Genomic DNA, 12,311 nt, shown 5'->3' on the forward strand with positions numbered 1-12,311 from the left:
GCCCCACCAAATGAGATCCCCGCGGAAAGACTTTTTTATACTAATCCCTATTCAGAGGAAACACAACGTTTTTTAAACTTAACTAGAGTAATTTGGTATAAACTCATTTTAAATAAAGAGCTTTTATCCCTCCAAAAACTCCTTGCTACCATGGCAAAGGTGAACATAACTCAGCATTATCTGTTGATCTCTTCCCTGCCTAAACTAAGGCAGCATATTCAAAATTCCACTGATGGAGCTCAGTGGAATGATCTCAACAGCTACTGGCACATTGCTGAAATACTGCAGTCCATGAAGTGGAGCAACACTAATGTGATTGCCTACAAGTCACTTTTAGATGCATTGCAAAAACATTTACATACAGTGAGAAAAGGCTCAGGTCTCCTTTTTAGTAATGAATTGGAGCAGTTGATAAAACTTGCATCCCAAGAGTATGATGGAGAAGACGCCAGAGAAGCCAATGTCTCAAAATATTTGCAAGCAGTACTAAGGAATATATTCATTATAAACGACTTGCAACAAAAGTTTAATATCAGTGAATTGGAAACTATTAATCAGTGGATGAATTTTGACAATTACTCCACCCAGAGATTGCTTGAAATATTGAGGGTGGGAATGAAAATCCTTTCTGATGCCAGATTGAGCGAAGCATCCAATAAAGAAAAAATTAATGCTGTCTATAATTTCTCACACCTGCTACTTCAAAAGGAATTTAACAAGACTTCCTTACAGCACAATACTTCATTAGAAGCAAAAGTGTTGGATCTCTTGCATTTAGCCTTGAGTCCCTTCCAGAAGGAAGGTAACAATGACAATGAAAAGCCACAGAACTGCTCTGTCCATGACATTTTTTACATAACACTTCAGATGCTGTTTAAAAATGCCACTCTAAGCGAGTCCTTATCAGGAAGCCATTGCAAATTCCTGTTTGCTTCCATGGACATTCAGACCAGAACAATGGAAAATCAAACATTTACTAAATTGTTTCAGCTTGCAATAAGAAACCTAGAGCAGACTCCGGAATTTGCTAGCATCTTCAAGAACAATAGTGAATATTTTTCGAGGGAGCTGTCATGTATCATCCAGTCATTACAGTTTTCTTCTAGTTTTCTTTCAAACTTAAATACTGTCTCTCACTTTAAGAATCCTTGGATAGAAGGAAAGTATCAAACCCTGACAGCCATCTCTAAGGAGCTGCCCCAGAGTAATACAACATGCCTACCACCAGCTTTTCAGAGTATGGAGGGAGTATTTAATTCTCATCCTTTAAGCAGTTTGATTGTTTTTATTTTGAATGAGATGACCATGAATTCACAAAATTTCTCTAGCAGCTCAGTGGATTGGAAGAACTTGTTCATTCTCTTCAGTGACGTGCAGGCTGATGTCCTGCGGAACTCCGGAGTGTATGAGCTGCTGCAGCTGGTGCAAAGTGCCTCCCGCCTCTCTGAAGAGAATAATTTCTCCAGAGTCTGGGGAGCAGTTGACAACTTGCTAAGGACCAAATGGAACCTGACCGAAGCGGCAGGATATGTGAAACTGCTGGAAGTGATGAAGAGGGATCTGGCTGACCATGAATTAGCTTCAGGAATAATAGAAGCTGCTCATTATGGTCTTAAGAAACTGAACTCCTCTGATCTACCAACCTTATTGAAAGAGTCTGGCCGTACCAGAGCTGACTTTGATACTGTATTGGACAATGTTGCTCATCCTGTCAGTGTTATGGCAGAAACTCTTTTCAATAAGATCCTGACTTGGAATGAAGGAGACCAAACCCTGTCTCCTAACAGTTTGGTTGCACAGTAAGTTCATTTATTTCCAATTTCATAACTACCTTTCAGTTTCTTATAGAATCTACAATGACTTCTGGCTTCCAGTTTATTTTGCTTGTCTATTAAAGGAGCAACATTACACTGTAGTTACATGGGCTACACCTAGTCAGGGGCATGAGATACAATAAGAAAAGGTTCTATATATACATTAGGAGCAAGAGACATAGGAACTAAAATGTAGGTCTCCTACTTAGTAGGGAAAGATAGCTAATAATCGATGACATCAAGAAGGCTGTTGTGTTTAATGGGCCTGTTTTGCTTCAGTTTTCATAAAGAGTTAAGTTGTAACCAGATACTCAACACAATTAATATTAACAAGGGGGAAGGAATGCAAGCCAAAAAGGGGAAGAACTGGTTAAATAATATTTAGATAAGTTAGGTGTATTCACGTTGGCTGAAACTAATGAAATTACCCAAGGGTACTTAAGATACTAGCTGAAGCAGTCTCAGAATGATCAGTAATGATCTTTGAGAACTCCTGGAGGACAGATGAGGTCCCAGGGGACTGGAGAAGGATAAAGGTAGCACCTATCTTTAAATAAGGGATCAAAGAGGGCCTGGGGAATTATAGACCACTCAGCCTAACTTTGATACCTGGAAAGATACTGGAACAAATTGTATTAAACTGTCTGTAAACCCAAAGAGTATACTAGGGTTATAAATAATAGCCTACAGAGATTTGCAAGAACAAATCATGCCAAACCAACCTAATTCGCTTCTTTGCCCCTAGTGGATAGTAAACACAATATATCTTTTTGTCACAGTTCCACATGACATTCTCATGAGAAATCTAGGGAAGCGTAGTCTAGATTAAATTGCTACAAGGTGGCTGCACAATTGTCGGAAAGACTGGACACGAAGAGAAGTTATCAATGGTTTGCTGTCAGACTTGAGGAATGTTCTAGCGGAGTCCGTCAGGGGGCTGTTTTGGGTCTAGTACTAGTCAATATTTTCATTTATGACTTGGATAATGGAAATGAAAGTATGCTTACACAATTTGTGGATGACCACAGGTTTGGAGGGATTGTTAGTGCTTTGAAGGAGAGGATTAGAATTCAATACAACCTTGACAAATTGGAGAATTTGTCTGAAAATAACAAGATGGAATTCAATAAAAACAGGTGCAAAGTACTACAGTTAAGAAGGAAAAATCCAATGCACAACAACAAAATGGGGAATAACTGGCTAGGCAGTAGTGCTGCTGGAAATGATGTGGGGATTGCAATAGGTAAGTAATTGAATAGGAGCCAGCAATGTGATACAGTTGCAAAAAAGGCAACCATCATTCTGGGTGTATTAACAGGAGTGTCGTATGCTAGAAATGTGAGGTAACTGTCCCACTCTACTGGGTACTGGTGAGGCCTCAGCTGCAGAAAAGTGTCCATTTCGGGGTGGCGGATGTGGAGAAATTGGAGAGAATCCAGTGAAAATCTACAAAAATGAGAAAAGGTTTAGAAACCCTGACCTATAAGGAAAGGTTTAAAAAAATGGGCAAGTTTAGTGTTGAAAAAAGAAGACCGAGAGGAGGACCTGGTAACAGTTTTTAAGTATGTTAAGGGCTGTTATAAAGAGGATGATGATCTATTTTTCTTCATTTCCACTGACGGTACAAGAAATAATCAGCTAAATCTGCAGCAGGGGAGATTTAAGTCAGATATTAAGAAAAATGTTCCAACTATAAGGGTAGTTAAGCTCTGGAATAGGTTTCTAAGGGCGCTTGTAGAATCCCTGTCATTGGTGGCTTTTAAGAACAGGTTGACAAACACCTGTGGGATTGGTCAAAGGTTATTTGACCTTTCCTCAGTGCAGAAGGCTGAACTAGATGGCCTCTTGAGGTTCCTTCCAACCCTCCATTTCTCTAATTCTGTGTCTCAGACCTTCCACCCTTATTTATGGGTCCAAACCACACAGACATTGAGAACACGGAGGTGAGGAAGATTTCATAGTCACTAAACCATACAACACTGGGAGAGATTTTCAAAAGTGCTCAGTGTTGGCCTTTTTCTCTTCCCATTGAAGTCAATGGGAGTTTTAATCATTGGCTGTGGAGGGAGGACAGCTGGACTAATGCTAAATGCTTCTGAAAAATCCCACCCTAGGAAAACTAAGCTCTTTAGCCTCTTCCCTCTAGTTAAATGACTTCCACCTGCTTCTCAGTTTTCCCCACTGTGCCTTTAAGATCAGCCACTTTCATTCAAATGAATGACTATTTAATATACATTTTCTTTTGCTAATTGTCTCAGGGTGAATTTCCGCAGAGGACTTTTCCTATTGTTTGTGAGATAATAGCAAAAGAGATTAATGCAATAAAAATCAGGAGCATCTTCAATGTTTAAATATCACAGACTAGATCCTCAGATGATGGAAGTCAATTGACTTCCATGAAGTGGTGCTGATTTACACCATCTGAGGATCTAGCCATAATGCTGCTGACGGGTTACTCACTAATGCTCCTTGTTTCTTTTAAGCAGAAAAGGACTTATTCTAGTCTTATTTTCCAGGTTTCTGTTTTTAGAATTGGAAAACGCTATCTTACAGGTGTCAGCCGATAACATTTACAAACCTTACTTGATCTGTTTAATGAATGTGAGTGGAAGTCAAGACAATGAGTTGACAGGTAATAATTATTTCATTAACTCTGTGGGAGTTATCTAGTAATGTCTTAAGCCTATCTTTTTAAAATGCTACATGTAATGACATGGAGAAATGATGCTGTGTGTTTTCAGTATCCTTGAAAGTCCATTGGAGCTGTGAGAGCTCAGAACCTCTGAAAATGAGGCCCCTTTTGATTTGTCTCGTGTATTTTTATTTTCTTGATGTTTAGATGTGTCACATTATGAGTGTAATTTGTCCACTCCAGTAACCATAAAAACATGGAACACTCTTCCCTTTGTGGTTGCATGGCTAGTAAATAGTGAGTCCTTAGTAAAACGAATCTGGTGTTTCCTCCTCTGCTATGTACTGCTGCAGCGTCTACGTTCCTTTAAAGTTGCAGCCATTATTCCACGAGTGAAGCTTCTGTTGGTATAATGGTGTTTCATATGGACAGGCTTGGTACATACTTACAGCAGCACCAGAGTTGCTTATTTGCCTCACATACGAGGTGCTACCAACTCACGAGGTCTCGTATGCTTTCATGAGTGTTGTTTCCCTGATGGGGTGGGTTTCAGGAGCAGGGGGTTGTTATCTTGAAGGTCATCTCTGAACACTCTTGGCATACTCATTAAGTATTTTAGTAAAAGGGCTGATGCCGGTTACTTCCTCCAGAGCAAGAGGGAAGCAAGGACCAGACTGTGACTCTTGGTTCCTGCCCTGCTCCTGGGCAATGCTGCTATGTTAGGGCTTCTCGGGAGGTAGCTTTATGGCTGTCTCCTGACACACCTGTCCTGGGGGAACGCTCTGGCTGCAACAGGGGCTCCGAGAGCTCCTTTATACCACTCCGGCCCTTTAATGCCATGTCATAAAGGGGCCCGAGTGGTGGTGAGGCGTTCACAGGCTGGATCATAGGAGTACAATCCAGGCCTGAGAGCATGGCTGCAGAGATGCTAAGCACCATTTGAACTCAATGGGGACTGCATGCACTCAGCACTTGCGGAAAGCAGGCCCTTGAAGAGGAAGTTCAGTTTTCCAGTGTGCAGGGTTTCTGTAAGATCTTGTGTGTCATCTAAAGTAACTTATTTTCCCTTGCAGAAAACATAACACTTCTTCTGAACCACGCTCAGCTAAAAGAAGCTCCTTTCACTCAAAACGACACCTATGAGAAACATGCATCTATTCCAGAGATCCTACTGTTAAAAGTAAGTTTGCTTAAAATGCTGACATGGAGGAACCCTGCACTGATACATCAGTGTGCAATGGAGCGTTCAGGAAACCAGCATGTGGAAAACAGGTTTAAAACACCTCATATGAGCTAGAACTGGATTGGATCTTACTGCTGCTGCCTGTGCTTTGGGGTTGCCGTTAACCGGGGCAGAGAGCACTCTTCCCCACATGGTCAGTGCAAATGCACATACGTGTTTGGGAGAAAAGGGAGGTGCTCAGAATCTGCCTGGACTGACTCTGAACTACAGTGGTTTTCATTACCCCTCTGGAAGTGGCAATCAGTGCTGTTTGGCTTGTGACTGGCAGTTCATTTCTTTATTGAACGGATTGAAGGTTTATCCCTATTTTTAAGGCTCAAGCCACTCGTGAGACTTTCATAAGTGCTTAGTGGAGTTAGGGGCACCATTCCCATGAGCCTTGTGCTCCTAACTCCCATGGGTGCATTGGAAAAAAACATGTACAGAGAGATTTTTCAAAGGCACAAATGACAGTTCTGCACCTAAGCCCCACTGAAAATCAATGAGAGTTTGGCATCTCTAACTGTTACTGGAAAATCTTCCCTGTAACTAACAAGACATGCACTTTGACAGTCTGCTGGCATATTCCTGTCTACGATTGCTTCTCTCATTAGATTGGAAGCTCTTCTGGGTAGGGACTCTCTCTAAATATGTTTAAATAGTACCTAGCAAGGCAAGTCCTTATGCTGATTGGGGCCCCTCGGCACGACTGGAATAATAATAACAACCACCATAGTCATCATAATTAATAAATAAAAGTTTTCATTACTGAAGATCCTGTCCCAGGAATTAGCTAATGCCAGGGTTGGCTTTGTAATGCCAGTGTATCATCTTTTATTGTGTTAATATGTCTTTCATGAAAATAAAAATAGTCAGTTTTTCCCCAAACCGCAGCAGAAACAGGGGTTTCAGAGCCTGAGCTCCAGCCCGAGTGGGGATGTCTATGCTGATATTTTTAGCCTTGTACTGCTAGCCATGCGAGCCCCAGGCCGTTGACCCAGGCTCTGAAACCTGCTGCCACTGGGCGGTGGAGTTTTTTTGCAGAGTAGATTGACCCAGAACTTGCAGACCCAGAGGAGAGAGGGCTAGAGTAGCTGTCTACCACCGTGCCTACAACAGGGGAATCCTCCATGGCTGCAACCAGGGCCCCTTGATGCCACTCTAGCTCTTTAAAACAGCACCAAGGAACTAGAGCAGGTACCATAGGTACCTGCAGTTCGTGTCCTATATTTACATTTAAGCACCTAAATAATATTGAAGGGTCACAGAGGGCAATTGTTTACAATGCTTAACTTTTATTAAAAATAGATGAGAGAAGTCAAACAGCACTGTGCAAAATCACAAAAGTGGTGTAATGGAAGTTGTGATGTAACATTGTTGTTAATTGCTTGAATTACAACAGCCCCAGTGAGCTGGGCACTGTACAAACACATAGTAAAAGATAATCCCTCCCCTAAGGACTTTACAATTGAAATAGACAAGGCAGACAAAGGGTGGGAGGGGAAGCAGAGCATGAAGAGAAGCAGGGCTGGCTCCAGGCACCAGCCGAGCAAGCTCGTGCTTGGGGTGGCAGATTCTAGGGGGTGGCACTGTGGCCAATCGTAGGGAGGCACGGCCGCTTTTTTTTTGTTTTTTGTTTTGTTCGCCAATCCGGCCGTCCTGTAGGGAGTGGCAGCGTGGAAGAGGAGAGTGCCCTGCTAGGAGCTGGCTGCGCTCTCCATCTGCCCCAGCCGGTGCCAGGTCTGCAGCAAGCCCGGCAGGGCAGCCCGCGTCCTTCCCTCCCCGCCGACCGGAGCGGCACGGAGCCCTCCTGGCAGGTGGCATGGCAAGTACCCTGCTGAAGCCCTGGTCGCCCCCCCTTTTTTCTCTCCCCCTGCTCCCTGCCCCTTCCCCCCGCTAGCCGGGGCACTTCTGCAGCACAGGGAGTCCCCCTGCACCCTGGCTCCGGCCGCCCCGCAGGTTTTGTTTTTTTCCTGCTTTGCTGCTCTGGCCACGCTGCAAGTTTTTTTATTTTGTTTTTGCTTTGCAGTTCTGGCCGCCTCAATTTTTTTTTTTTTGCTTGGGGCAGCAAAAAAGCCGGAGCCGTCCCTGAAGAGAACTTGCTCAAGGTCACATAACACAGCAGCAGAGTGAGGAGCTGAGAATTCCAGGCCAGGTCCCTGGACCTTTCTGCCTCTCCAGGGCTGGGAACAGTCACTGTGAATTTTAAATATCAGAGGGGTAGCCATGTTAGTCTGGATCTGTAAAAGCAGCAAAGAGTCCTGTGGCACCTTATAGACTAACAGACGTATTGGAGCATGAGGTTTTGTGGGGCATCCGACGAAGTGGGTATTTATCCACGAAAACTCATGTTCCAATATGTCTGTTAGTCTATAAGGTGCCACAGGACTCTGTTAATTTTAGTTAATTTTAAGACCTTTTGAACTAAAGGGCTTGAAAGTTGAATCCTGAATAAAAGCAAAGCAATGTCGGTATCCTTTAGCCTAAAGCCCACTTTTGATAATCCTTTTCTTTAACTTGTGTGTGTCTCTCTTTTTTTAATTTAAAGACATCTCGCTTCCGAAGCATGATAAAACTTCTTTGTGACTACAAGAGCTTTAAATCACTGCAGCGTATCTGTCAGCTCCCTTCTGTTAGCTTTGAAGCACTGTGTGAACAAAGTCAATTTCATGAGCAGCTCCTTCGCAGCGCTGAGTTAGGCAATCACCTTGTGACAGATGTAGTTAATCACAACAGGGTCCTTCGAGAACTTCGGGATGTACTGATTGGGGATCCCGCCAAAATCCAGTTACAAACTGATTGGTAAGGACTTGTCTAAGCTCTTCTACACCAGTGTTTCTTCCTGAAATTATTAATGTGGACCCTTTATTTTCTTTTAATATTGTCCATTTTTTTAAATTTAAGGATTCAAAAAAATGTGCCGCAAATTGATTATTTTCAAGATATCCCTCGGTATATGGCTATGATGAGTTCCATGATGAATACCACCGAGAATGCAACAGCTTCTAAAAAGCAAGGTAGTTTTACCTGTTTACCTGTTTAAAACCTTAGTTTATAAGAATGGTCACTAATTTACTCGTTGCTGTTGGCCTTTCCGACTCAAATTTTGCTGATTGTCTTATGTACGCTACATGATGACTAAAGTAAGCATGTACTATGTCCATTGGCTTCTTTTCTAGGACAGATCATAGGCCCATTGAAGTCAATTACAAAACTCCTATTGAGTCAGAGTTGCTGGCTCAAGCCATCAGAGGTCCGAAACTTATGCGCTCGGTGCAGGACCCAAAAGGCCTAGCTCCAACAATCCTTAGGTCTGCCAGAGGCCTCCAACAATCTCTAGGTCTGCCAGAGGCTTATAGATTGACAGATGGTCCATCCAAATTCAGACGTGTTTGAGCATGACACATGGTAGTGCTCCTCTCAACCAACATGCGCAACATCTTCAGTCTGGGCAAAAATGTTTCCATTCTGCTGTCTTAACATAGGTGCTCTGTGCATAGATATATAATAGTTCTGTAAGTGTGGAGAAAACCATTATATCATTTTTTGTTTTTTTATTTTAAAGAAATGTTAGTGGCTGTGTTTAAAAATGTCGACCAGCTCAAAGAGGAGCTCAGAAATGAAGCAGGGATGTCCACAGCAAGTATCAAAGCCCTGATGGAAATGCCTCTCCCAGAAAACATAACTCAGGTAAGTTTACCGTAATTCTAGCTGAAGGTCCTTTTAAATTTGGAACTCAGATGATTAAATCCAGGGGCTATTAGTGAAAGCAGCTCAGCAGATCTCTGCTCCTGTGGGGATGCAGAGGGAGATACATGATGATGTTTAAGGGACACAAACTCTATAGTGTTTTATAAATCAAAATAGACACCCTGAATTGCAGCTGAAAGAACTTTGTAAGCCAGAGCAGCCTCTAGAGACCAAGAGCGGCATGTTCTTTGACCGACACCACTAGCGGGTGGGTAGCCACATATTAGGTGATGGCTGAAATATTTAACTAGTGCATCGTGCATTGCAGTAATCCAGTCCAGTGGTCACAAATGCATGGGTATTTTTGTGAGGTCCACACTGCAGAGAAACAGTTGCAATGCAGATGGAAAAGGGCATTTCTGGCCACTGATGCCACCAATAATTACAAGAGCTACCCCGGGATCCAAAATATCCTTGGAGATAGTGAATCTCAGCCAAGGATGGACACGCTGTCCTCAGTGGTTCGGCTCCAAAGACTTCTTCCCCCAGCCTCAGAGCCTCACCATCATCTTGTCTGGATTCAGTCTCAAACAGCTCATTTTTACCTAGCCCCCCAGCTCTGTCAGTCACAAGGAAAGTTAAACTGCTGGATCATATCAGCCTGTGTAAAGTGTGCTAAAGCACTACCATTCTGCTTTTGTTCTCCATGCAGGAATAATGGGGAGGAGAAAGTATGTTTCTTAGTCTACAGCATTGGAAGACGATGTTGGGGAAGCATTTAGAAGCGGTAGTTTAACCCATGCATGTTGGAGTAACCTAATAATGTACAAATCTCCTGATTTTTTTGCAAATACAGCTCATTTCTCAGATTCTCCAGCTGGAGTCATGTGACGTCCATTCCATCGACCCAAAGTTAGATGCAGTAGTAAAGGAGTTCTGCCACCTGTCACTCCCGGAAAGGACTCGCCAATCTTACATCCTGGGGGTCATATTCTTACGTCACTTAGACATTTACAACTTTCTGTACAAGGTTTGTGTTGGATTTTTAGAACACTTTTGTGGCTTTTTCTTAGCTACTGTGGCTAAGATCCTCATCTGGTATACCAGTACTGGTATGGAGCTAGAATGCTTCCCATCAGCTGAGGATCTGGCCTTGTGCATGAAATAACGAATAATGTTATATTGCATACACCCATGCTGACATATACATTACGACAATTGTCCATTATAGAGCCAGCTGGTGTAAACTGGCACGCCTCAGTTATAACCATTGGGGCTACACTGATTTACAGAAACTTAGGATGTGACTCACAAGCTACTCTGGCCTGGTACACCAGCCAACCATCCTAGCCTAGGTCAGGATGTGAACCCAGGTTCCAGTGGATACAAAACACTGGGCTAGGGCTCACTGTACCAATTAGCTATCCCACCAAATCCCAAACTGTAAAAGGTGCTGTGATATTTATTTGCCCAATCCATAACAGTGTTGCAATTGCTCTTACGATTAATCAAATATTCAATATATGTCATTACGGTTGGTGAAAACCACATGCTAAAATAGGTATGGTTTATCAATAAGTATGTTTTCAATATACCTTTAACAATGCTGAAATAATTGTCCTGCCGAACAATGCAGTCAAATGAGAATGCCAATGAACTTGGCTCTGTAGTGATGGACATAAGCACCGTCATACTGGGTCAGACCAATGGTCCAGTTCCTGTCTCCGACTGTGGCCAGTACGTGAGTTTCAGAGGGAGAGTACCAAACAGGGCAATTTTGGAGAGATCCCCCTCTTACTCTCCCAGCTTCTGGCAGTCAGGGTCGCCCTGAGCATGGGGTTGCATCCCTGTCCATCTTGATTAATAGCCACTGATGGATCTAAGCTCAATGAATGCATCTAGTTCCTTTTTGAACCTGTTATACTTTTGGCCATCACAACACCCATGGCAATGAGTTCCACAGGTTAATTGAGCACTGTATGAGAAAGAACTTCCTTTTGTTTGTATTAAATCTGATGCCTAGTCATTTCATTGGGTGGCCCCTGGTTTTTGCATCAATGGTGCTGAAAGACTTGTACTGTATTCCAGCCGTCCTCCAAACAAACTTTCCAACATTTTAACTGATTAGAGCCAGGTTCTTTAGAGCTATACCTAAAATTCCAGGGTGGAATTTTCAATAAGTGGGTAAGTGAATTGGGAGTACAAGTACCATTGATTCCTATGGGATTTGTGCTCCTAAGTCTCTTAACAGCTTTTGCAAATCCCACCGCTGACTCCAAAGAATTAGTACCAGATACGTGTGTCTGTAGATGCTGACAGTTATTTTCTTCCTTCCTCTCTCTTCTAGATGTTTTTCCCCAAAGAACTGCAGAAATCAATGGACAAGATGTTAGGCTTCCTCAAAGAGATGGAACATTTCAGGAACCAGGTGGCGTCTGGCATGCGTCCACTGCTAGAAGCAATTAATTCATTTAAAAAGCTACGGCAGTCTAGAAATGTGCCCCTCTCCAAGGTGTGTATTAGTGTGGGAAAGGGCCTGAGCTAAAATGCCTTTGGAGTAGTTACACTGTGTTGTCCGTAGAATCTCTAAGTGCATCAAGGGAAGTAGCCAGTGGTCAGCAAGTCTGTGTCGGGATACTGAGAAAGTTCTTGTTTGGAATGACATAGGTAGCAGAGGGACAGTGACATGGTCGGTCGGGGTGAGGAGAGGAATGAAAACACAAAAGACTTACAGCTATGTTGAAGTGGGGTAACTAGGAAGGAGATTAAAGGAAACCTACAGGCACATTGAAAAAACCCAGCAAGAGGATAGTAAAAACAGCGTGAAAGCAGGGGCACTGGAACAATTTGTATGAGGTGGGGGTGCTGAGAGCCCTTAACCCAAACGGTAAAGCCTGTATATGATAGAAACCACTTCAAGCCAGGGGGTGTGGTAGTACCCCTAGTTCCAGGA

The 12,311-nt window shown here is 42.9% G+C and overlaps 1 protein-coding gene across 1 annotated transcript in view; it reads left to right on the top strand.

Moving 5' to 3' along the window:
* Nucleotides 1-1,750: 1,750 nt before the first annotated feature.
* ABCA12 (ATP binding cassette subfamily A member 12) overlaps nt 1,751-12,311 on the top strand; it is a 97,420-nt gene continuing 86,859 nt past the window's right edge. The window contains exons 1-8 of the mRNA XM_050916073.1: nt 1,751-1,799; nt 4,331-4,446; nt 5,520-5,626; nt 8,217-8,470; nt 8,573-8,685; nt 9,234-9,358; nt 10,215-10,388; nt 11,706-11,870. Of these exons, the coding sequence (XP_050772030.1) occupies nt 4,410-4,446; nt 5,520-5,626; nt 8,217-8,470; nt 8,573-8,685; nt 9,234-9,358; nt 10,215-10,388; nt 11,706-11,870 (975 nt within the window). The 5' untranslated portion in view covers nt 1,751-1,799; nt 4,331-4,409. The remainder of the gene's footprint in view (nt 1,800-4,330; nt 4,447-5,519; nt 5,627-8,216; nt 8,471-8,572; nt 8,686-9,233; nt 9,359-10,214; nt 10,389-11,705; nt 11,871-12,311) is intronic.

This window comes from Gopherus flavomarginatus, chromosome 10 (assembly GCF_025201925.1).
Source record: "Gopherus flavomarginatus isolate rGopFla2 chromosome 10, rGopFla2.mat.asm, whole genome shotgun sequence".
NCBI classification, from domain to species: Eukaryota; Metazoa; Chordata; order Testudines; family Testudinidae; genus Gopherus; species Gopherus flavomarginatus.